The sequence below is a fragment of the Periophthalmus magnuspinnatus genome, chromosome 16, assembly GCF_009829125.3.
Source record: "Periophthalmus magnuspinnatus isolate fPerMag1 chromosome 16, fPerMag1.2.pri, whole genome shotgun sequence".
Lineage (NCBI taxonomy): Eukaryota > Metazoa > Chordata > Actinopteri > Gobiiformes > Gobiidae > Periophthalmus > Periophthalmus magnuspinnatus.
Genome location: NC_047141.1, coordinates 20,394,125 through 20,420,932, shown reverse-complemented (window position 1 = coordinate 20,420,932; position 26,808 = coordinate 20,394,125). Strand labels below are relative to the sequence as shown.

Sequence of the window (26,808 nt, the reverse complement as noted above, 5' to 3'; positions counted from 1 at the left end):
CTGCTGATCCCATAATGAAGGAAACATCTTCAGCAGCAAACATAGACAACAGAAATGAATAACAATAAAGTTTATGTAAAAACGGAATAATAGTAAAGCAGTTGTATGGAAAGTCTGCATTTGGAGGGCTGTGGCTAACCCTTCTTATAAAATGCTATATGTGTGGTCTAATGTAAAACGTCTATAGTCTATCTCTCAAAACTATTACTGCTGATATTGCTAAAAAGTTGCACGTATAGTCTTCTCTACAGAGCAAAGTTACGGCATTAGGCCCATCAGTAGGCTTATCTCGTTAAAAGCACTTTCTTAGAGCAAACCGCTCAAAGAAACTTTTCCCCTCCGTTTGTGAAATGTGTCTCGGGCAGTTGCCATAGCACTACAAAGACACACAGAATGCAGCTGTTGCGGAGGTTCGCCAAAACACTGAAAATGTGCATATTGTGCCCTCTAGCGGGTTTCCATGAAATTACCAACATGACAGCTGTCTCCTGCCAAAGCTAGATAAGCTGCAGCAGAGATCTTTTGTTAAAATTAATTTCATGGACAATTAATTTGCACGAAACAAACTATTTACATCAAAGTCATATTTCAATTTAGCTATAATAAAAAAGGATCAAAAAGTCAACAAAAACACTAGAGATCAAAAGCTGAGTAAATGTGAAATCTTTTGTTTTAGCGGAAAGTTAATGGTTGTATATTTTAAAGTGTACACTTCGCTAATACATCGATCGAAGCAAGCAATGAACGCACTGACCGGTTTGGCACAGTTTGGCACAGTTACCACGAGCGCAACACGCACGCCGCAAACACAGACTGTAGCCACGCCCTTCGCTGTGACGCATGGCCGAGGCTCAGGCTACGGTGCGCCATTTGTGTCTAGCAGGAAAACGCGCGGAGATCCCTAAAGTATCAATTTTTGCCAGGTATGTTTTAAATAGCAAACGTAGGATAGTTATATAAACAGCCTAAATTGTTTTAACGACAATCTGTGTAAGTTTTATGCTTTATAAAAAGCTCATTTTGGGAATACAGTGTACTCAGATGGAGGTCGATGTTAGCCTCCTTTTTGGGCCAGTGTGCTGCCGTCGTTTCCCAAGCCTGAATCTCTTTCAGACCCACCTCGTCTATGCTGCGATTGGATAAAAAAGTAAAAAACGTGTCTTGATTGGCTTTGCGTTACACTGCTCAAAGTACAGTTGAGAAACATGTTGCTAGTTAGCAAGTTAGCTCATCTGGCTAAGAACAGCATGGAAAATGTCTCTGTTTTGTCCTCTAATTTGAAAATTTTAATGATATGTTTGTTTCTGGACGCGCATTTGCCATACATGCCATCGAAAGTTTTTGGCGTTGCAATATATAAACTCTGGTTTGCAGTTTAATGTCTGAAGTGCCAAATATCAGTTGAAGCATTGGTGGAAACAAGTATTAAGTTAAAGCATTCAGTGCAAATGCATTTTATATTCTTTTACTCTTAGTATCAGTGATTAAATGCAATTATTATTCAATAAAATCCATATTAATTTGAGAACATTTTTGATTTAGTCATGTGTAAGTTTGCACATATTCTTTTTTTTGTTCCTGGATATCCTGCAATATCAATTGAGTATGCATGTCATTTATTTCACATATAGGACTAGTTTTTTTTTTTTGTGAATCTTGCTTTGCACACATATTACAAATGCAATAAACTAGAACTAGGTCCCATTGTGAGCAGGGTAGGAATTTTCAAAAACATTTCTTAGCAGAAGCATGCATTTGTGGTTGTTGTTTTTTAACATGTATTTTCTTCCCATATGTAAATTAAACATAGAATATTCTTGATGTATTTTTCCTTTTCAAAATATTTGTAAAGTAATTACAGATATGTTAAAACTGGACCGTAGTTCACTAAAATACCCAATAGATGGCGACATTGCCCTAATTTTGATTACATGATGGTGACCTCTGAATAAAAAATGTTCTTCATAAAAGCTTATATTTTGTCTGCACATGATTGTTTAAAATAAATGTAATGCAACTTTTCTTTTTTTCTCAGGAGTTAAAGCCTTGATAACAATGATAAATTTGAGATAAAATATGGAAGAAACAACAGAAGCTGTAACGCCCCAAGATGGTGAAGCAATTTGCACAGTGTGTGGCTTTTGTGCCAAGTGTCCCCGGTCCCTAAAAATACACTATGGAAGAAAACATGGGAAGAAGAATGTCTCTGATGACATGGAGGCCGATGAGTTAACACAAAAGCAACAATGTGACGGTGATCAGAGTTCATCACAAAATAAGAAACAAACCAACAAGGAAGAGGCACAGTCACAAGAGAGACGAGTAAGCAAGCGAATCCCAAAGCCAAAAATCATTCATTCTTGCAATTACTGTGGTCAAGAATTTAGGGACAAGGCACCGCTGGACATTCATATCCAGAGATACCATACCAAAGATGTGCCGTACACATGTAAGTATTTTCAGACCATTAATACACAATATTGCATGTTTTTCCATTAAATAATAAAAATATTATTATATATTTTTTTTATTTAGTTGAAGTTGACGATATGGAGGAGGAAGTGGGAGCTGAAGAAGTAGTATCTGAGGAATCGGGCGATCACATAAAGGCCTCCCCAACACTTGGAACCCCTAAACTGTTCCCAGACAAATTTCAGCTGAAGTGTGAACACTGTGATTTCAGAACAGGAACCCTTACTTCCCTGGAAAACCACACTCGAGAGGCACACCCAGACTCTGACTGGTACTGCTGCAAAATCTGCAATGTTTTTTCAGCTACAAACCAGTGGATGGACACTCACCTTGTATCTGAAAGTCACCAAAAGCAACAAAAGGAAGAGATAAATTTAGAATCTTCTTTATTTGACGTTTGTGTGAAGAAAGTTGGTAAAGATGAAGTCATTTTTGATGCAATCACTGAGGTTGTACCAATAGTTGGAGATCAGAAAAATGATGAGACAGTCCGTCCTAAAGTATTGTTGGTTGAGGAGCATGACACTGAAGAGCCTCCTAGGAAGAAAAGGGGCAGACCAAAGCTTGGGGCTTCACCAACTTGTGAATACTGTGGCCTAGTGGTTTCTAATGCTACTAATCTTAGTGTCCATGTACGCCGTAAACACAGCAAAGAATATGGTTACAGCTGCACCCTCTGCAGCTATAACTGTGTGACCAAAGGCGATATGGACCGCCATTGCATTACAAAGAAACATATCAGACGTGCACAAGAGTCTGCAAATAAAGGTGATAAATCTGTTTTAGCAGCTGAGGAGCCTGTATCCACAGAAGAGCAAGAAGAACCCGAACCCATGCAGACCACTGCCACAGAAAATATCACTAAAAGCACAACAGACATCAGTGGAGAAGAAGAAAGCCAGTCTAGCCCCAAAGAAATAAGTGATGACCCAGTCACTGCTTGCATTTACTGTGATTTTGTGGCTCAGTCCCTCCCTTCACTTCATCTCCATGTGAAGCGAAAGCACACCAAAGAGTTTGAATATGTCTGTTTAGCATGTAGTTACTATGCTGTAAACATTAAGGAAATGTCTCGGCATGCAAACACTGATAAGCATAAACAGAAAAGCTTGGAATACTTGGAACAACAAGGAACCGAAGAGCAAAAAACTTTACTCGTCATAGAGAAAGATCCTAGTGAGGCTAATTACGATAAACAAAACCCTGATTTTGTCCCAGTTGTGGAGGAATCTCAGTCGAGTTCTGATGGCAACGCAGGAGCACAAAACTCAAATACTGAAGCAGTTGCATCAACTGAAGTGGCGTCAAATGAGAAGTTGACAGAAACTGTTGTATCCAACGAGGATCAAACCATTGTGATTTCTCAAACTCCATCAGGTCCATCTAACATAAAGACTGAGGTTACAGTGTCTAATACAGAACTTTCCACAGAAGTTCAAACAATAGAGGATCCAGTAATAGAAAAAGACAATGAGGAAGATTATGAAAATCTAGAAAAAGATGAAGTTTTAAATTCTGATAGTTTTGATGTACAGTTAACAGGGGCCTCTTTTGATGCATCTATAGTTTCCTATAAAGCGCTTGTGGAGCAGGAGCAGTTTCAGGAAGGGGAGGCTGCTGTCATATGTTTGACTACGGGAGCACCAATGCCTCCACTCTACCAGTCTGCAGGTGGTGCCTTTGTGAAGAAGCTAAAAACCAAGGAAACAAGGCCGGAGTCTGGGGGCCGTATCCGCTGTGAAGACTGTGGTTTCCTGGCGGATGGTATGAGTGGTCTCAATGTCCACATTTCAATGAAACACCCAACAAAAGAAAAGCACTTCCACTGTTTGGTGTGTGGCAAGTCATTCTACACCGACAGTAACCTTCATCAGCATCTGACCAGCGCCGCTCACCTCCGCAATGAGCAGAACAGTGTGGAAGAGCTTCCAGAAGGGGGCGCTAGTTTTAAATGTGTAAAGTGCACAGAGCGATTTGAGAATGAACAAGAACTCTTTCTTCACATCAAAGAGAAACATGAGGATCTTTTGAGAGAGGTCAACAAGTATGTACTGGAAGACACCGAGCAGATCAACCGGGAGAGAGAGGAGAACAAAGGCAACGTGTGCAAATACTGTGGCAAAGTCTGCAAGAGCAGCAACTCCATGGCTTTCCTGGCCCACATTCGAACACACACAGGTAATGAATCTTCTTACATTTTGTCAATACAAGCTAATACAAAATATATAATTCCACACTATAAAACATTTCCAGAATAGGTTATGTTTCCAGTGTTTGGAGTGGATCCAGACCACTGTTTGGATTTATCATTGTGTAAGTGTACATCACAAATCTCTTAAGAACTTTTACATTTCTTTTCCTCAGTCATATGTTTAATGCGTTTATTGTTAAGGCCGACAATGCTATAGCTCTAATGTTAAGGCCCTATCTACTTGGGCCAGGTAATGGCTGTTTCTGTAGAGGTGAAGGTGAAGACTGATTGAGCTTCAGACCAGCAGGAGAGACGCTAATGGACCCCAGATTGGGATTCCCTGAGCAACGCCTGGTCAGAGACATGTGCGACTCATAATTGATGTGTCCATTACTAAGACTCAGTTGTAATTATAGTCAATAAGTCTCTGTAAATGTGTTAAAGCTTAGGCTAAAAGCATTGGAGGTCCAAAGAGAGGTGGGCTAATAATTTAAAATAATCAATGCAGACGTATTCAAAGCCTTTAATTTCCCCAGTGTCTGTACGTCCATGTTTGTGTATGTGTGTGAGCCGCTCTATGTGTAGTCACTGTGTGTATATGTCAGCCTTCATGGCCAGCTGATTATTCTCAATCCATTAAGATTTATCTTGTCATTTATAATGCAAAGCAGGGCTCTGTTGGTCAGGGCTTTGGCTGGGAGATGTCCGGCAGGTTAAGAACATAGGGCGCTCCATTACTCCTCGCCTGACCGTGTGTATTAATTGCTTTTAAAATCAACTTAATGCAGAAACGAGATGTGAGGGCGCCATCAATAAATGCCCTTCTTTACCTCCCATGGTCCATCCCCCTTTCAGCCCAAACTTTAATGGGACTTTAATTAAAGTCCTTGTTCTTGGCTTTGTGCGCGTAAGTGCTGGTGTCTTGGTGTGTTCTAGTGTCGGCTGAGTGCAAGATGCAATAGGATTAGGCAAGTAAAATGGCACACGGGGCTAGTAAATCTCATGGGTGCTACACAAAATACATAAATTTGTTAAAAAAAAGTGTGACTTGCTGTATTTTTCCCCTTGTGCATGCATGCCAGTCACCTTCTGTGCCAAACTCAAATTGGTTACAGCTAAAGTAAGATGTATAAATCTGTACGATTTAGAGGTTAAATTCTTGATGATGAATGTCCGGTATTACTTCTTTTTTATTAACAGTCTATATGTATTCATAATTTTTCCTTGTGCCATAATTTTTGAGTTTTAAGGTCAAGAAAGTCTTACTTAAGAAAATGAAGATTTGACACTGAGGTTTCAATGAATGGCTTCAAGTCAAGGGCACTTTGTAATATATGGAGGAGTGATATGTGTGTTATTTCTCTTACTCTGTTGTATGTTTTTATTAAGCATAGTTATGGAATTATGTTGTTTGTTGCATCCTCACTTTTATTTGCACAGTTCTTATTTGCAGAAAGGATTCATTTTTTATCAGCTTGACAACATATGCTAGTGGTTATTATTGCTAAGTTCCCTCATTACCGTGAATTATTCACCTTTTATGTTGTGGTCATTTATTCTGAAGTTTGTTTGCGAGGCTGAGGAGCAGCATGGTGGGGGTCTGCCAGCATCTTCACTGGGAGCATGTCTAGATTCTTTTAATTAAGACCTACTTTTGTCCACGTGATTAATCAGTGAAATCAGGAGAAGGCAGGGGGAGGCTGTACTCAGATTTGTCATGTTTTCTTTTAAGGAGCATCTACACATAAGTGTGTTTTGCCAATGAGACCTCAGCTGGGATTTGCATTTTGAGCCAAATTGGTCAGTTTTTCACAGGATGAGCTGCTGACCTCAGGCTGAGCTTTCAAACTAATGGCCAATACCTCAAATGTGTTTGAACGCAGGGTGCACTGCAGAATGTGCCGCATCATTTAAATGAATACTGACCTGCCATATGTTTGTGGCTACAATGAACACAGAAGGAATCACTGGTCATTGCATCAAAACATAGTAATGTCTTTTCTGTCTGTAGTTTTTGTCATTAAGGGCAAGATGGTAAGATGACAGGAATGAATAAACCAGCCAAAGCATTTGTAAGGCTTTATGAAGAATGTTAATAAATAACTATTTGTATCCATGGTTGTATTTGATCCACTCACATTCAGATTTCAAGACCGCATATGTGTGCGATGTGCAAAACTGAAATGTGTGTCTGGTGAAATGTTGCATGAGGTTCCTCTCTCCTCTCAGGAAATGAATTAGTCATTCCCTGTCTCATCTGGGCTGTGAGGGAGCCACATCGCCCCTGTGTGGATGGCAATATTAATTTAACATGACACCACATTGATGGTCAATTTCAGTTTCACGGAGGCTGTTTAAGTGGAGTGGTGGAGTATTAATGTGATAAGATGTGAGAACTGAGGGACGTAACATCTCTCTCCTCTCTGCCATGTCTCATCCTCAGCCAGCCATCTGGACAGATCGGCCCCCCACCCACCCCTCTGTCTCACTCCCACTCCAGGTTATGTGCGACTATGGGGGAACCATTGTGTCGCCAAAGCTGCGTCCCTGTTGAGTCTCAGAAATGCCATTCACATCTAAAGGTGTGACATCAGGCCCTGAATAGAGATGTTTTTTGGTCTCATAGAGGGTGTTGTGTATGTCTTGACTCTTAGTTTCACTAAAAGTGTTAAGGATTTTGTTTTTTAAAGTGCGCGTGAAATTATGCGTACATTTAGGTGTGAATGTAGACAATGTGTGGTGCTATTATCTGTTTACATGCCTATTATATTTTGCTTATGTGGCTTCCTGACTTGTGTTGCAAGCTGTTTTTGTGCATGCAGTATTCAGCAGGGACATGTGAAATGAAAGGGGCTTGCTCTGCTGTTGCCCACATGTGTCTCCCCCTCCGCAACACCTTGCCCCCTGTGTTTATGGGCCTTGTTAGCACAGGCTTGCCTTTCAATCTTCGTTACTGGCTTAAAATTCGATGTGTCGTACTAGCAGCTCACAGCAAGTGAACCGTGTATGAACGAATTAGTAATCTACACAAAGTGCTTAATCAAATCAGTGGCTGCCCCTGGAATAAATATTGCAGAACGTCTTGGGATCTGCACTGGGAGTGGGTGAAGGTTTCTCAAAGATGTGTGTGTGTAATGTGGATATTGTACTGGATGCCACTTTAGAGCACAGTGTTGTACTGATGTCTCATATGATCTTATGTTTTTTGTTTTATTCTATTAAATTCATATATGTACTTTCGGTTTTTATAAACATTTCTCTGCATTTACTTCAGGAGTCTACATTTTAGGGGCAATATAGTACTACAATGACAGCAAAAATATTCAGTTAAATACAGAAAAAAATTGTGAGGCCAGCTTCCTTGATTTTTAAAACAGTTATGTCTCATTCTCACTGACCAAATCTCGTGATGTAGAAATTATGTCTTGTCCCATCCCTCTCAGTTTATGATGTTTATCCCACTTAAGGCAGTTTGTGCTACTTCTACAAAGGGCTCCTATGATCAACAGGTCTCTGTTACTATCTGTAATGCACCTGACATCAATATATACTTCATTGAATTGGGTTGTAAATTTGGCCACTTTGCAGAACATGAAAAGCTTCTTGTGTTTTGTCCAAAGCCAGAAACATCAGCGTTGCAGCTCTGCCCTTAAGTGACAAATGAGAAGCAGAGGTTTTACCACTCCCTCAAGTGCCACACCACCTTCAGGACTTATTAATGACAATAATTAGGGAGGACCGTCCTGGCGAGGCCCAGCCGAGTGATTAGTGCTTTCATGATGGAATGTGAGGTACTGGGCACACACAGAATTGATTTACGTATTTGCCCTGACCTTTGAAATTCAATTTACGCATCCACAGGAAAAGAAGCTTATGAAGGAGAGTGACAAGAATAGACGTAACAAAAAATATTATTTTCTGTGAAGACAAGCAGACGGCCAGCTTCTTTTAGAGGTCTAAAATGATTTTGTGTGAAGCTTTACCAAAGGAACCAATCTAACATGTCTAAAACAGACTTGTTGTAATACACTAATGTAAAATTAAATATCTGTCCTGCTGTTATACAGTCATGTTTGACAAAAATACTGTAACATATGAACTCTTCACACTTTATTCCTCAGGATCCAAGCCCTTCATGTGCAAGATCTGCAACTTTGCCACGGCTCAGCTGGGCGACGCCAGGAACCATGTGAAGAGGCACCTCGGCATGAGGGAGTACAAGTGTGACATCTGTGGGTGAGTTCAGAGCCCAACGTTTTTAGACACGATTAGAAACATTTATTTTTACATCAAGTGCCTGATTTCAGACTTTGGCATGTTGTGTCTAATTTATGTAGACACTGGGTGCGCTTTAAACAGTAACCAGTAGGGGGCTTTGTGACGCCTGCAGTGCATTTTATTTTTGTGCAAATTCAAGTCATTTAGTCCCTTTATCTTTGTCTTAGCTGGGTCTTACTATTAAGATATCGAACTATATTTTTGAACTAAAATAGTATCTAGTACGGTATCTAGTACATAATTTAGCCTTCTGGCGTTGCAGAGAGCCTCCTGCTGGAGAGTTATGTGAATTAAAGGCAGTGAATTTCTACAATAATAATTTTAGCAAAGTGCAAATAATGGTAATTGAAACTATATGTAGGTAGCACAAAGCTATACATATCCAGTGGTGTGCTGCCTAGAGTTTGTGTGGCACGATCTGGTACCCCCTACTTGTGCACCATATGTTGTGCTGCTTGCTAGGTTCCCATGGTAGACCTTCTCTCTGGCACTATGTTCAAATAGATTTGTTAAGCACTTTTACATGCAACAGGGGGGAATACAGTAAATTGTGGGAATTCTAGTCTTCTACCATTGAGCTTCTGTGGCTCCACATGCACCAAGATGAAGACATATGTATCATTATTAGTTTCTCCCTCTGTGTAATTCTATGTAAACCATTCCATTTAGTTCAGTCGCGGGACGATTTTGTTCCTCCAAAGCGGAGCCGAGTGAATGTGTTTATTTGCTCCCGCTGATGTACGCAAACATTACAGCAGGAGCAAACAAGCTTTGGTTTAAACACAGCTTTTCTCTTAATGAGAAGCAAGACTCATGTTTCACAGGCCCTCCAGCTAAAAGCCCCTTTTCCCCAGTGAAGCAAATGTATTGGGCTATGGCCAACTGTACACACATGCAACGACATACAGAGCACTTCTCCAATATACCTTTAAATGGGACTACTAAATACAAAGCCCAGTTTCACAAATCATGTGAAAGGAGGAGCAGTGTGCTGGTGACAAATCGTCCTGGTGTGTGCCTCAGTCCTGACTGATCACCCGGCCATCTCTCTCTGTGACTAAAGAGCAGCAAACACAAAGAAAGCCCCAGAAACAGTCATTAAGGCCAGAGCTATACATATAAGCCAGTCCCTTTGCTAAACTTTTCACGTTTGACGATATGTCCTTAATCTGAATCTAAAGTGTGTTAGTAATGGAGGGCCATGTTTCAGGTGTAATGTGATTACCTGTTTTATTTTGCATGACCCAGAAAAGTGAGATTATGGTGCGATTAAGCTGTGCGCTCTCTTGTGGTTACTAATGGCAGGGCGACATTTCACTTAACAAAAGAAAGTTTTATCTGTGTATGTAATCACCATTTATCATAGCAATTAACTACAGACAATGGTAGTATGGCTTTTTATTGTTATAAAATGTATTTTTTATACATTGTTAAACACCTTTTGACTCGTATCGTTTTGAAAAAAATGTGTTTATTATTATTTATTTAAAGTTTTTTCTTGAGGTGTTTTGCTTTCCGCTGCCTTTGCCTTGTTAACTATACCTAACTCAATGTTTTAAGCTGGCTCTTGGGCTGCCCGCCTCACTTAAGCTTCATCCCGCTTCGGTTTGTCCCCCCACAGTTGATTGTTAAAGATCATATTGTTGTGGCATTTAATTAAGAAATGCAAATGCAGGGCCAGCACAGATTAGAACCCCTGACCATGCTGCCAATCAAAGCTGAGTGTAGTGGTCAGCTCCTCGCTCATCCTTGCTAACTCTTTATAGGCTTTCTGTCTCTGCCTCTCTACCCTCTCCTACTCCCTCTGTTGTTTCAGTCCCACCTCTGTCTCACTTTAAAGCAGATTGATGTATCTTAATTTGCCTATATATAAAAATCTCTTAAGGCCCTGAAACTGCATAGAAACACAAATTGGCTGTTAGCATGCAAGATAAGATTCTTCATATTTAATTGGTTGAAAAAATCCTCCAGCATTCGAGACGGCAGGTTCTTTGCATCTCCTTCTGGCGTGATTCGTCCACAATGGGGGCCCGGGCCACTTAATGAGCATCCTCCTCTCCTCCTCAATCATGTTCGGTGGGAGATAGCCACAGATTCAGCATTTCGCGTGCACTCCCCGCACCTCCCCAAAGATACAGTGGACATGCAGTTGCTGTTGTAGATGTTAAATTATGCATAAACACTCTAAATGCTTTGAGGCATTGGTTTAATATCTCAGCCCGGGCCCTTTGACGCATTAACTCTATCATGATGTGGATTGTCCTCCTGTGAAATGGCGTTTTATGATTATGGGTCATAAGCTGCTCTTTTTCCAGTCAGGAATTTGAGCAAAACTTTACAACTATTTGGTAAAAGTTTGACTGAAGTTCTCTGAGGAGGGCATTGCATTGTGCACAACCCACTGCACCCTTTTCAGACGTCTTATATGAAGGGATTGTGAGGTCAGGTGATAGATAGGTTTAAATTTTATTTTGTGTTATTAAAAACTAATTAACATGGCGTAAAGTATTAATCTTATAAACAAGACAGTCATTTAATGCCATGTAACACAAAATACAGTCAAATTTCTTCCTCCAAAGGCTGAACTCCGCTCCAAACCACATGCTTTTACTGACTGAGGACTGGCTATGAAATGTTAAAAATTGGGTTAAAGTTCCTTTAAATGGCAGAAATATAAAAGATTATGCCATTGCTAAGAATAATATTTATAATACATATTTTATTTGGTCAAAATGCAATTTAATTTATGATAACATAGCACAACAATGATTCACCCTAGCAATCTTGTGTCGTGTGGGCAGTGGACAGTTAAAAGAAGTTATTATGTAGATTTATACAATTTTAAATACTGTGATCACTGGCAAACCCTTTTTAGTTTAGCTCTTGAAAACAGTTGTCGAAAGTTTGTCGAAAGTTCACCGTCGGAAGCGGCATTGTGCATCGCCCTCCTCTCTGCACTTCTTGACTTAGTACTGGAGTGAGTATATATAGTCAGAGCTTCATGTCGTGTGTTGTGTATGTGATTTGACTGTTAACAGGGTTTTATGTCCCCCCTGTCTTGTGAGAATGTCTGGCCCGTTCCCAGAATAGCCCATCAGTTCCGCCCTGCGTGGCTCATCCCCTGTAATGTGCCTTAATGCCCGGGCCTGTATGAGTAGTGTGAGGCCTGCCACTGACACAGCATAGCAGCATGTTAGCTCTGCTGCTTATCCACAGAACGCCGTCACTTAACTTGCTACCCCTCTATTGTCTGTCCACACCCCCAACATGATTCTCTATAATCCTCCAGCAGATTGTGGTTAGAACTTTCTGCGAACTATTTTTATGTTTTTTTTTCTTCCCATTTAAACATTAATGGTTGTTGCAGATGAAGCTAAGGATCCCTATGAAGATGATTATAATGTCACTCCGCTGATCTCATGCCGCCCCGAAATAATTGTACATCATCGCTTCATAACGTGTCACAGCGACACTTTGGTGGCGTGCAATTAAAACCGCAGAATATAATACACCAAATTACTGCCTGTCAGGCCTACGAACAACACACTCTGTATTTGAGTTACACTTAATCATTACGTACATTAGCGATTTTGCTAAGATCCTTCCTGCCTACCCCCTCTGCACAAGTGTAAGATGTGCTGGTACTTAGAGGCTTAGGGATTGCCTGTACTGCAACAATACAATGTAGAAATGTTGGAGATGCATATTTTTGAATGTTCTACAGTTTAAATGAACGCTTCCTGCAAAAGGGCAGCACAATATTAAAAACAGATGAAATTAAATAACACACAAATTTAATAAATGTGGGACTGCAAATAGAATTAAAAATAAAAATTTAAACATTGAAAAATAGTTTGTAAAAAAACGCAAAGTGAAATACAGTGTTTATTTAATTTGATTTAGATACAGATATAAAGTCTTTGTTATTGGGATAATGACAGAAGTATTCCTATTCTGATACCTTCCTCTACTTCCCGTAGTTGGCCATTTTAGCCAACATATTCTTCCCAGCAGGGTGGTGATTTTTTAATGTTTACTGGTTTGGACACTTTTACTACCTTTGCTCGGGAACATGGTCCTTGTCAGTCAGTCCAGTCCCCTTCACCAAAATAAACACGTTTCACTCTGATGCATTTAACTAAATTTAGTGTGCCATTATTGGAAATGAAATAAGTAACACTAAAGGTCATAGTGAAAATAATGCAGAAAGGCTGGTCTGTAAAGGTTAAGTATGTGGTGGAGCGGCCCTGATGATAACGAGGATGTGGACCACTTGGAGGAGAGCTGGGCGTTTGGGTCGGACTCGGCACTCTGCGATCGCTCTTTATGACCGCGACAGCTTTACAGCCCGTTACCCCCCATAACACGATAAAGCGCAGCATAATGGATTGGATGTGTTTAGTAGCCTTGGGCTGATGTTTGTAAAATTAATGTTTTTTGCAATAGAAACACTCACAGAAAGAAGATGGGAGAGGAAAACTGGAGGAGAGGGGAATCAATTCTAAGTCCCATCAATATATCAATATAAATCTGCCGCTATGCTGTTTTATAGTTTGTGTACAACTGATTTGTCAAACTTTATCTTCTCAGATGCTCTCGGACATCTCTCCTTTAAAGAGACGACAAGAAACATATGACTTCATTAGTCCGGTTTGGCTTAGAGTCCTAAAACTCAGCAAAAAGGATGTGGATGCTGAACAGCAGTCAGACTACTATTAAATTTGTGTATCAAATGACACTGCAGCAGTACTTGAGGGAGATAAAAGTCAGCTTGTGTAGACCATAGTCTGGTGAAGAAAGCTTAGTTTTAAATGGAGCTTCTCAACCGCTCCGAGCGCCAAACACTAAGAGAGGAATCTTTGTCAGCATATCAGTCCTATTAGGTTTTAATAACAATCTCATATTCTTTTGTGGCTTCAGAGGAGGCCTGGGGGGTTCATAATCAAAGCATTTTCCTTTAATCACATGCAAACAAAAACAAAATAAAGGGCCTATATAGGAACAGAATTGTGGCTAGGGAGCCAGCACAGCACAAAGGCTTTCAGTAAGTTATACCACTCCTGAGAAACGTGTCTACTAAGATCTACTAAACTCTGAAAACTTTTTTACTCATTCACTTTTTTGTCAATTTCTTCTCTCAGATGCCTTCAGCAGGTAACATGTAACGAGCTAGAATTATCTTAACGTTGCCTGAACAATCCATTCTATAGAGCTAATCGTGTCGTATGTATAGGCGCGGCTAGGGGAGAAGTTAATGAGTGATTAACAACAGCAATTAAAAGATGAAGAGGAAGGCAGATGAAATAAGGGGATGTAATTAAAATATCAGTCCTCTCATTGTCACAAGTGCGAGTGTCATCCATTGTGCACTTATTAAAAAGCTAGGTGGAGGGGGTGGAGGAGAGCTTACACTTTCAGCAGCCCAAAGTGTCGGGTAATCTCCCCATAGACGGCGCAGGGAGAGGCCGTAACTCATGTTTAAGTGTTGAGGCCATGTCATTGCAGGTTCACAGTCATGCATTTCCGTGTTGACACCCATCGGGGCAGCGGATATTTGGCAGTCAGGAGTAATTTAACTTAATTAATGGGATGCATATTTGATGGAGGAATAAAATATCCCCGGCTCAGCAAAGTGGAAAAGGGGAAGATTTAGAGGGAGTTAAAGGTGGAGGGGAGAGTAATTTGTGCGTTGAGTTATCAGCGGCTTGAGAGACAGAGAGAGAAAGGAGGAGGAGGAGGAGAGAGAAGTGAGAGATGGATGGTTGACACGGAGCGGGGCTGATGTGGAGAGGGGAATGTGCTGTCCCACCATTGAGAGGCCATCACACTGACAAGCCTTGATTTAATTGATATCAGGATTGAACCTTTACCCAGCGCAAACAGACACATTACAGCGCTTTGTAAACTTGCGGTGCTGCTGCAGCCTGCCAAAAGCCACTTTAATATTCATAAGGGGGCTTTTAAGAGTGTTGGTCGGCCGCCTCGTCTCTCTGCCACTGCCACCTGATTCACACACACCTTTTACAGCTCAGACTCCAGACAAACCCGTGGCCTGACAAAAAGCTGTCACGGTGCTCTTAATCTCCCCTGGCACTTTTTAATTGACTTCCTGTAGGTATAGATTATTTTCATGGCGAGTCTGCCACGAAGATGTTTGATACCAACGCACAGACTGGCATCTGGAGTGCTGTAGCTCACTGTAGCTGATCAGTGTCTCTCGCTCCTCCCCTGTCGCGCCTCTGTCTGTGTGATGGCCAGACTTATGGGGGAGCGGGGGGAGAAGTTAAATGTAATCAGTCATTGCCATCATCATAATTGAGCTGATGTACCTGCTGGGAGTGTTGGGCAAATGTTGGCCAGGCTGGAGGAAAGGCTCTTTGTGTCTGCCTCGAGCTGTTAGGAGCATCAGGCTGCTAAGAAAGGCAGGCAGTGGCCTTCTGTTCAAAACTGGACCCTTGCCAGTTTCTGATGTCCATCTTAGGTCGATAGATATGATATGAAGAGACTGGTTTTCACTATATTCTCATGAAGCGGCAGAACTTGGTCACAAATGAGGTCTCTCATAGGTGTATTCTATATCTTTAACTTTAAGATTCACGTTGTACTCATATTATCAATGTCATACTTGCATAACATGATAATAATGAGTCAAATTCACAGTGCTCTACAAAGCAGTTGACTTTTATAAAGTTATGAAATACTTTCTGAAACTGTCAGCTGTCTGTGGCTTGTGTCCAGAAATATAGTTAGTTGTACAAGACTTATCATTTGGTGTGCCAGAGAGTGTTCTCACTTTTGGAGCACATGTGGTGTGGCCCACACACTCTCATAGCAGGACCATAAGCAGCCCTCCTCCCACACAAGTCCCTGTCTGCACTGACGCACACAGACGCATGCAGATGCATGCGGGCGCACACAGACACAGACGCACACAGATGCACACAGACGCACACAGACACAGACACACACAGACAAACCACGCTGGTTAGAGCCCTCATCCTTCTCAACTCTTCTCATCTGCTGTCCTCAAGATACGCACTCATGCACCCACGATGCGAGCATACGTAATGCGCGCACATACAATGCACGCACATGCTGTGTTAATGCCATTTCCTATAGGCTTATAGAGAGTCTATAGGACACTCAGTCAGACGGCTCTGTACGGCTCTGTGGGTTGGGACCTGAGGTGTTTAGGTCTGACAGCCCGGTCCGGCCCGAATCATGTAAATCCTGTCTAATCCTGCAACATTTGGGTCAGAGCCTGCGTTTTTTTATCCTGTACTTGTCGTTTTTGTGGACTGTGTGGACTTTTTCCTGCAGTCAATCATTGAGTCAGAGTAATCAGACATAATATGATCCAATCTCAATGATTTTCAGATTTATGAAGTGATATTGACCATTGTCTAAGGAAGATAGATAATAGGCTGTGATAAATGGCTGACATTAGTGATGAAATTACATCAAGCCTAATAGGCTATTGTCTTAACACACCTAGCCCATTCCCCTCTCGCCCGCTGCCCGTTTAATTGATTAATTGCTGACATGGATGGATGAGGACTTGTGGGCTCTGAATCGGTGGCTGATTGCTAGTCAACCATAAACAGCAGCAGCCACACTGGGCCCTCAAGGGCTATATTCATGCTCCCCAACCTCATGGTGATTCCTTATCCGGCTCTGACAAGAGGAAAAATATTCATCCATAAAACTGCTGGTATCACTGAGCTGACATATAACGTGCTCCGTCATTCCCTCTCTTTCTTGTTCTGCAGCTCCTTTAGCTCCGCGACGTTCAGCACACCCGTCGGGCCCAGAAATCACCCTGCCTCCTTTTGCATGTATAGCGACAATCCCTCAGGTAGGCCCAGGCCTCTCAGCGTTAAATATGAGCGAATAATGGTGGAGTGAGTGATGCTGGCCGTGTCCTTGACTGGGATCCTCTGTGTGCTGTAGCCACTGCTCACTGTCTGCAGCCCCACGGGACCCATAAACCTCCACAGAACCACTCCCAAGGCTTTGCAGTGCCATCTCTGGATGTATGCAGCGCCGCACAATGCCATTGCTCGCTCTGTTTATGCACGAGTGGCCAGCAGTATTAATGTTTGCACAACAGTGTGTTTAATGAGAGAGGAGCTGTGTCCACTTTATGTGTTTGCATTTCAGATGTGCTGAAACAAAGTTATAAAAATGCCGCACTGTATATCACATTACTTTATAGATGAATGTTTTCCTGGAGCGGCGCGGGTTGGGTTCAGTGGAGTAAGAGGTTGTGGCCAGACTCTGTTGCTGCTGCCACTAAAATCTCCTCATCAGCACGCTGGCCACTAAATGGTTGCAAATTTTTTGACAAGGGCATCTGGGGCTAAAATGTGAGCATCATAGGATGAAGTGGAGTTTGCATGCCCTCCAGTCAGAGATCCACAAGTGTCAGATCTTTGGGAAAGAGGAGTGGACATGTGGCCAAAGAGGACAGGACCCCATTGTCAGCTGTGCTTTATTTGTTCACTCCTAAAACTGCACCACGTTAACCCTTCAGTTGCTCAGCCCTCGCAGCCGCCCGTAAAAACGCTGACACGTTTAGTACCCTCAGGAAAAGGAGTGGAGCATGATGAGGAGGAGTGCGTATGTGAAGAGGAAGCATTTATTCATTTATTCTGTTTATTCAGCAAAACAAACAGAGGTCATGCTGCAGCACTGATAGCTCGATGTCTATTACAGTTAAATTTCAAATTAGGGGTTCACTCTGCCCACTTTAATGGTCATTTCAAAGCCTGCCCGCTGCCTTGGTTTGCCCCCACAGCAGAATCTGATTACTTGAACTTTTATTAGATACTCAGCTTCAAGAAGAACCAGCAACTAATTTGTTACTTTGACTTTGTGCTTTTGCTCAAACAAACAGATGTATGTTACCAACTCTTGTTGTGGTATTTTTATTGACCAGTAGATGGCGCCATACAACTTGTTTGAAAACCCACAGTTACACGTTTCATTTGTAAATATGACTGCCTGATGTGTGGTATCTTTGGCCGTCTCCTATGAATGAAAAGTAGGTATGCTTTTCTTTGCACCTACTTTATTATATTGCCTACTTTATTATATTAATACTTTAATCAATAATTTGTGTTCCTATTGATGAAGTTGTTTTCAGTGTGAAATATGTTTATCAACAGCACTAGTACATATAATTAGGAATAAATGTTCAATTGTAAATTGTATTTGCACAAATACAATGGGCTCGATTACTGTTAATTAATTAAATGCCCACAATAAAAATATTTTCTTTCACTCTGTGCTGGTGAATGTTCATTGTGGGTGTTTTTACACTTTGAAATGAGCTGAGTTGGAGGCTGGGCTTGTGCTGGGCACACTGTGAGAGGGGTGTCCCTGCTGGAGCTGCTTTAACTAGGACAAGGCTCTCTATCGCGGTGGACCTCAGGGGCCGATCAGCAGGTCTCAGGAGAGGCTGCACTCGCTGTGGCACCAGGCCTGTCACAGGGGGCTGAGGCTGGGTGTGGGGCTGTGGCGAGGAGGCTGGAGCCTGGGCTGACATGCCGAGAGGGCAATTACAGCAAGGACAAAGACTACCCAGTGATAAGTCCCCACAGCAGCCTAATGAAGAGCGGGTTAGCCTGTTAAGAGGAGCCGGGGAGCCAGCATGGCCTGAGTGCGTGTTTATTTGCATGTGTTTTTCTGTTTAACCTACCCGAGGAGGATACATTTTCTGAGGTCATGTTGCTACCACGCTCGCTAACCTCTCTGACTGATGCTCTCCTAAGCTGCAGCGTTAACCCTCATAGAGCAAAAGCAAACAGCAACAGAAATCTGGAGGCCAGTGTGTCTGTAGGGAACAGCTTTCCTGGTTTGTTTGTACGGTGTGAAAAAAGTGCAACCCATTAATGTAATAAAATCCTTTTTATTGCTTCTAGAAGTAGAAATATTTTAAATGTATTTTTAATACAAACTGATTGTTTTCCTTCCTAATCTTCTGTTTTTTTTCTTACAATACATTCTGTACATTATAGGTGACTTATACATAGTACAAATTGGTGTAGATCAGTTCAATATAATTAAACAAAAGAAAAAATAAATTGATTATATAAATTATAAAATGTTTTTACAAAAGATTTTTGCTTGTCTCTTTAGAACACTTTTGCATACATCACCGGGCGTGATTCAATTGTGTTATCAGGGAACACTTCCCAGATGCTCCAACTCCTTTTACTCTTTCTTCTCTTCTAAAGTCTTTATTTTTATTTATTTATTTATTTTGGGGTAGTGAAGAGAGATGGTTTGTACCTGATACTGCTGTGTTGGCACACCCGTCTGGGATCTGATAAGAAGCCTCTGGAGCGGCGCTTATTCAAATCAGTGCATGTTCACAGTGAATAGGAGCAGGTAAAGGCAATAAGATACAACGCGATAACCTTTGTGGAGAGAGAGGGAAGAGTTTAACACTGTTTCTCAGTCCTGCACACCACATCAGCCATTTGACTACAGTCTAATTGATTTGCCTCATCCTAAATGAAAAAAGTAAAAAATGTATCGTTAGTACAACTGTAGACTTGTTAACTGTTACTTCATATAGCAGCAATGATTTTATCATTTTTTTTCTTTGTGAATTGATTATCCCTCAGCTTCCTCATTGGGTGGTTTTGCCTGTGTACTTGTATATGGCTCTCTAGACAAGTGTGTGTTTGGATTTATCAGTTCCATATATTTATTTCCATTTATTTTGAAATGTTACAGAATCGTTTTTTAGCACTCTGTAATCTCTCACAACTGACTAAAGTGGCCTGGTGTATATGTGTCTGTGTAAGCCACAAACATAAACATCACATTAAATCAATTAAATGTACTAACTTGATCTGTATTTGGATCATTTTGAAGCCAGTGCAGAGAGGGGAGCGGGGCTTGGAGCTTAATTGCAGAGCGCGGGGTGGTGTGCCGGCGTCTCGGGGGCTGGGGCTCTAACATATGTTGCATGCAGTCGGCGCAGGACTCAGTAGCAGCCATAGTTAAACATGGTGGTGAAGCGCGTCCTCCAGGGCCTCAGTGTTAATGTGTTTGGCTTGTTCTGAACTCTCACTACATCCCTACGTTTAACAGTGCAGTGTTGTAAAACCATGGCCCTCTACAGTCGTATTTAAAGATACAAATTAGAATAGAAATTAGAAAATGGTTACATCATAATATTTGCAAACAATTATTTATATATTTAAAAAACTACATTTAAGTGGTTTGTACAAAAGGTAAATGGTAATGGTAAGGGATTTAATGACATTAGTCTGTACAGTTTATTTTTGCATTTAAAAGGGAATAGCTTGGGCAGTAAATGCATGACACACATTTAGTCCAGCCTGTGCTGTGTTATTTTCTACCTTTAAACCATGCACACATTTCAATAATATGTGGCGTAGCAGAAACATTGAAGTTTCTTGTTTATTTATTAAATCACATGCTTTTGTTATTTCAAATGCATTGGGTTCAATTCTATATTTCCATTTTGTCTTCATCCTATGTGCACCTTACTGAGCGAACAAGATAATGACACAGCTCCTCTTCCCTTTGCAACCAAACACCACTAATCTAATGTATTAGTCAGCCTTTGCTTGTGTATGAGTGAGCAATTATTGTAAAAGTTTCTGCGCCATGCTGAGGTGACAAAGGGGATATGAGCGAGGAGCAGCGGACCTGTTTGACGGCTGCTTGCTGATGCTGATAGGCCAAACGGTGGTGGGAACCCGCCACTTTTAATCATGCGCTGCCTGATGCCTTTCATAAGAGCGTGCGGCGACTCTGACAACTCTAATAAGTGTGTCACAGAAAGTTTGGGAGTTAGAGGCAAAGCAGAGGGGGAAGGTTTGCTTGTTTTTTATGAGTGACATTTTTTTTTTTTCTTTGGTTTTGGTCTTAGTATACAAGAGGAATTTCACAATCTGAGACAGTATTTGTGCTGAAAGAATGTCAACATTAATAAAAGGCTTAGGGGACAAGGTCACCCGGGTTAGTGTACCACGGAGCACCCCCAGTCTGTTTGTGACTTCGAGATACAGGGAAACATGTTAAGAAGTTTCCTTTTGCATAAGGTAACTGACCATAGAGTTTGCATTGTCAGTGTTCTCTTCCCAATCCAATTTGTGATTCCTCAGCTTTTTACTCAAAGACAATCTTAGGTCTATGTAAAAAAAAAAAAAAAAAAAGCAGAAAGGAATGATGCTTTGAGGATATAATTAAAGATATCGTTCGAAGAACAACTTTTTGCATATTTGAATTATTACTGTCGTTAAAAAGCACACAAAATATGGAAATATGATTGCCGTAAGCACATAAATCAATGATCAGCAAGGCCTCAGAGCCCAATAAATATGGGGAGTTAAATACTTTAAAATGCAAATCACATCTTAAAATTAGCATATGGGTGAATTTAAAGGAAGCGTGCTTCTTTAAGACCCTCTGAGGTAGAACAGATCGGAGCTGGAGGGGGGCAGACCCAGACAGGCAGCCAGCGCTCTTTTGTTTCACTTTGTCATTGGTCAAGTTGTCTGATCGCTCAAATGATAGAGATGAAGTGGGCTGACAGAGACGGTCGCATCTCTTTTGTGGATCCAGAAAGTGCCTTAAGTGATGTGAATAATTAGGAGTTAATTATTCTTCATCCATCTAAATCAGAAAAGGACAGATATGGGAATGGAATTTATAATTTTAGCCCAACGTCCTGTCTCGTACTAATGTGGTAAACTAAAGTGACTGTGAATAATACCTACTGACCTTCGAGTAATTACGCCTCGCCTGGCAATTTACTTGCTGTTGCTAATTGAGGGTATTGATTCAGTGAGATTCATATTAAAAATACATATGTTTTATGGCCTGGCTTTTTTCTCCTGCTTGTGTTTAATGTATTATTAATCCTTATTATTTTATTTTTTGAGCAATAATTAGCAGACAGGATGTGCTGCACCGGAGGGCTGCTGCCTTCTTTGTCTAATTCCAAACACAGGTAGTTTATATTAGGATAAACTTTTTGCTGAAGCTAAATATTTTTTGTTTTGGTTGTGGAAGTTTAACTTTTGAGCTCTGAATTTTATGAAACCAAACCATTATGCATTTTTTTTATTATTAAAAAAAGATAAATACTGATGTCATACAATTAGCATTGCATAGCAGTAGATGGTTATCACCCTTAGTTTGGTATAACATCAAATCAAATCCGTGTAGCCCACCCCCCGCTCACACATTTAAAGACACTCTGGCGACGGCACAGCTGGATCAATGGACATGATGTCTGGTTGTGCATTAACACTTAGGTTAGAGTGTTAGGTTAAAAACCTGTCCAGCTCCTCCCTGCCAAGAGACAAGGAGGAGAGAAAAATCAATGTCCCATGTGGAAGCTGGAGGTGTTGGTTCTGAAGGCATCCCTTTACCAAACCATGTCCATATGTGTGTGTGTGCTGCTTTATGGTGGGGGTGGTCAGGTCTGTCATTGCTCAGAGTTTACATGTGTGAATGCCCTCCCTGTGGCGCCTGCAGGTATTGACCAGTGCAGAGGACGGAGCTGCTTCTCCCCTTCCACTTTAGCCTCTAATATTTTAAGCCTTTTCGACCCAGCGCTGCTCACACTGGCAGCTCATAGCCTCGTAATAACCTAGATAGGAATCGATGGTGCTGGATTTAGGCACTTACCCCTGCTAAAACTGGTAAACTCATTTGTCTTTCCTGAGCAGCGGCCTCTCTGTTGTTTAAGGAGACACTTAAAAGAATCCCCTGAATTAAGATAATGTGACTGTTGTGTGTGTGATCAGGCAGACTCAGCGAGAGGACAAGCCGCTTTAGCTCTTTTATTAGCTCTCTGTTTAAGGGGCCATACATGTTTTGACGGAGTCCGACTCTCTTTATTTTATTTCTGTCATGGCGATTAGCGTGCCAGGGAATACCCGCACTGTGGCTGCCCCCTCCCCTCCACACGACCGTATGTGTGTGTGAGAAAGAGAGACTGTTAAGTGTGCCCGCTCTAAATGAGATGGACCAAAGTGTGATGGCCTTGCTGCTTCTCAGGCTGCAGCCTACATGAACAGCTCAACACAAATTTCTGCTGAAAGACTCAATGGATGCCGTGAAATCGTATTTGCTGTACAGCTAATAGCACAGGACTGGTTTTGCAAAAATGTTCCTTTGAGCAAAACATGTCATTTGGCTATAATGCATCCTGACCACGCTTTCTCTGCCATGTAAAGACTATTATGTTCCTGTTAAAACTCAGGAGTTTTGATTTAGATTTTCATAATTTAATTCTTATTGCAAGTTTTAAGTTTTTTAAGCCTCATGGTTTATGAAGATGGAGGACTAATATAGGCAATGCTGAGTACAAAGGCAAGAGAGACAAGTTAGTTAAAATTTCAAAATTGAATTGAAATAGACACAATTATTAAAATCAACTGCAGTTATTTAGGCAATAGAATGTCCTAACAACAAAAACAACAAAATATCTTGCTAACCCTTCAATTTTAAGCCCTCTACAAACATGTTCTGAAATACACAGTATTAGTTTAGTAGTCCATAGTCTATTTCAGTCTTTGCTCAAAGAATTCTTTATAATGAGCTAATGTGCACTCTGAACTAAATCCTACTTTTTAAACATTAATCACAAATCTAATCCCAATACTTCAGAAAAATTACAATTACTTTTTCTCTTTTTTTTACTCAAAATCATGCAGTCCTACAACACAGCCCTTTTGGCATCACGCGGCCGTCTCTCCCTCCCTCCCCCTCTTTACCCTGTGTGTGTCTGAAACTACAAAGGGACGTTGTGGGTCCGAGCTTGCCGCGGGTGCTGCCGGGTGCTGGTGGTAATTAGGCGTCACAACACTTAGAGCGGGTGTCTTGCTGCCGCCCAATGCCTTCTGACGTGACGTGAGGGACGCAAGACTTATTCAACTCTGCAGTTTCTTCTGCTCTGCTGGTCAACTGTCCTCTTCAGGGCCCATCATCAGACTTAACAGCCCTACATCAGACTAACCAATCACACATGCACAGACCCCCCCTCTGCTACCACCAACACTTTGTCGCCCCCCGCAGGCAGTGTGTTGCACAGAGAGATATTAAAGGCCTCAGGGGGCGGGTACAAGGCTATGGGGTAGGTGTGTGGGTATATGTGTGTGTGTGTGTGTGTGTGCGTGTGTGACAAACGGGGTGTTAGTCAATACTCAGACCTCTGCATCACTAACTGTACAGACAATATGATCGATAAGAAGTGAAGGCACATATATTTTACTAATTACAGGAATAATTAAAAGGGTCTGTTGTGATTAAAATGGAATCAGTGGGTGGTCAATTTTCAGGTAAGTGGATTCAGGCACAGTGGACTAATTCTGTTATGGCCTCTTGGCTCCCTTGTCATAAAATCATTTGAGAAAACAGCATTAGTGAAGTGAAGTTTTCTCTTTCCATTTGAATAACTTTGCAGTGATGCATAGAGCAGTTACTTACAGTATACATATGCTGTCAAATCCTAAACACTTGTTTAGGTAAAACCTAATCATTTATATATTGAAGGTTAAATTTTTATCCACAATCTATTGAATTTACATTGTAGCAACAACAATGGCAAATGTAATGTGTATATGCAATGAACTAGCAATTATGGTATGGTCATTGTCCTATGCCCAATAATGGTATTTGCTAAAACAAGATAAGATCATTAATGTAGATCTAGTTTAGTTTGAACTGTTTTCAAATCACCTCGTATTTTCTCATGTTCTGCACTGTTGTCTCACATCAAATGTTTTGAAATATAGGGCCACTCTGCATATACATCAATTAACCCTAGGGTTGGGCAATTTATTGCATTTGAATATTGTGATTTAGTCATGTCTATTCATCAACAATATGCTTAGGTCTTTTTAATAGAGAGGTCTTCATTCAAAAGACAAAGGATTGGTTTGGAACTGAATGACACTGATTAAAGTCTGCATTCTTTATATGTTCATGAAATCAATACTAACTTATTTTTTATTTTGTTTTTGAAGTATAAAAATAAAATTCATCCATAGATTGATCAATATGAAGAAGGCAAAAACATATATTTTTTTTGGCACATTGTCTCACAGGTAACCCTAAAATGTTTGATTGATTATTAAAGCTACATTTGCTTGTAGGGTGGCAGAAATGTGCTGTAGCAGTGACTCTGAAGTTTGTGTAGCATGCAGAACAGGGACTACTAAAGGCAAGCTGCTTTTATGTCCCTAAGCCACATTCATGTCTAGTTCTCTACACAGTTTCTACACAGGTAGGCAGTTTGGGGACTATCTCTGTAGGAAGATGGGGCAAAAGGAAAAAAAAAATGAGACGAAAGGAATCGAAAGGATGTTCCCCTTTTTAATAATGTAACAAATATTCTAATTTCTAAAAATAAAACCTCCTCTTCATCCTTCCTGCTAATCTGAGCGGTAATTTATTCCAACCCAAGGCCAAATTAGTATGCTAGCCAAGGGCACAGTGGTTATGACAAGACTAAGTTCTTTCAAAAAAATAAAAAAAAAAAATAAAAAAATTGTAGACGCATAGAAAAGTGAAGATTTAGTGGCAACTTGTGTGCATGCTTGACTTTAATTATTATTATTTTAAATTCAATTTAGAGAATTTACTATATAGACTAATTTTATTCTCTTATAATTCTGTTGTCTGAAAATAATAAATCAGCAACATAAAATCTGAAGACAAAAGGCCTATTGAGAGCTATAGAAAAATACAGTGTTGGGGTTTGGTCTGCTCACTTCAGCCGTTCTTATGATTAATTGCACCAAAATTGTAAGTTTCCATATTCCGTTGCATTTATTAGCATAAGGTTGCCTGTGTGTCCACGTGGATATATATCGATGTCATTTTATGATAAGCAATTGAGCAATAGGACTTTGTTGCAGCCATCAAACAGACACTTCATTATGGGAGCGGTGATAACAAATACATTGTGTTGGATAATGATGGCAGTGGTTCATATTGTTCATTATACGTCTGGGTGTCACACTGCTCTGCAAATGTATATGCATGTGTGTGTCTTTGTTTTTGTCATTTTACAACATCATGTTTCAGCAAATTAACGCCTGAACCATTGGGAAGAAAAATATACCATCATTTGGCATCGATGACAAACTATATATTTTGGATAATGATTGCATCTATTGGCTTGTGCATTTGCAAATGTGAGGTAATGAATTTCCTTTGTGGGCTATGAAAGCAAACAGAGATATTATGTCACTTTGCTTGAATAGGCCTAGTGTTTTCATGATTGACTGTCACTTGATGATAAACTGTAAAGCACAAATAAATATCTTTAATAAAATATGCACACTGACTTGAGTCCAAGTGCTGCATAAATATTTCCATAGATGGCACTGGTGCAGAAGTGGGTGGTGTGATGTGGAGAGTGACTGCTCACGGCCTCCAGCGCCTCGGCTGTTTCAGAGTCTGGGCCCGTCAAAGGTTTTGGGGCACTGGACTGAGTCGATGCCTGCCACACACGTGTCATGGCTCTCCTCCCTGATGAGCCCTGCAGTTAAGCAATCAATAGAATTATTGCTTAGAAATGTATATATTTAAATTATGAAACAATGACAGTTTCGCTTGATTTATGGTGCAAGGCAAGGTTTAATTAATTGAAAAATGCATATTACCCTGTGACTTAATTATTAGCTAATTAATCATACAGTACTTGTTCAGTGTTCCCCCTCCTGTTTCCACTCTTTTCGGGCATATTTCTCTCTGTGTCTGACACTTGAATTTCCTCCCAGGGTCATTTCTATGTGAGGTCATGCTTTTTCTTCCTGAGTAGTTGCTGAGATGAAGAACATGCGTTCCGTACGGCTATAAATGCTACA

General features: G+C 40.8%; 1 protein-coding gene across 1 annotated transcript in view; it reads left to right on the top strand.

The window, feature by feature from the left end:
- Positions 1–838: 838 nt before the first annotated feature.
- znf407 (zinc finger protein 407) overlaps positions 839–26,808 on the top strand; it is a 115,313-nt gene continuing 89,343 nt past the window's right edge. Inside the window, exons 1-4 of the mRNA XM_033981046.2 lie at positions 839–923; positions 2,036–2,449; positions 2,536–4,650; positions 8,785–8,899. Of these exons, the coding sequence (XP_033836937.1) occupies positions 2,077–2,449; positions 2,536–4,650; positions 8,785–8,899 (2,603 nt within the window). The 5' untranslated portion in view covers positions 839–923; positions 2,036–2,076. The remainder of the gene's footprint in view (positions 924–2,035; positions 2,450–2,535; positions 4,651–8,784; positions 8,900–26,808) is intronic.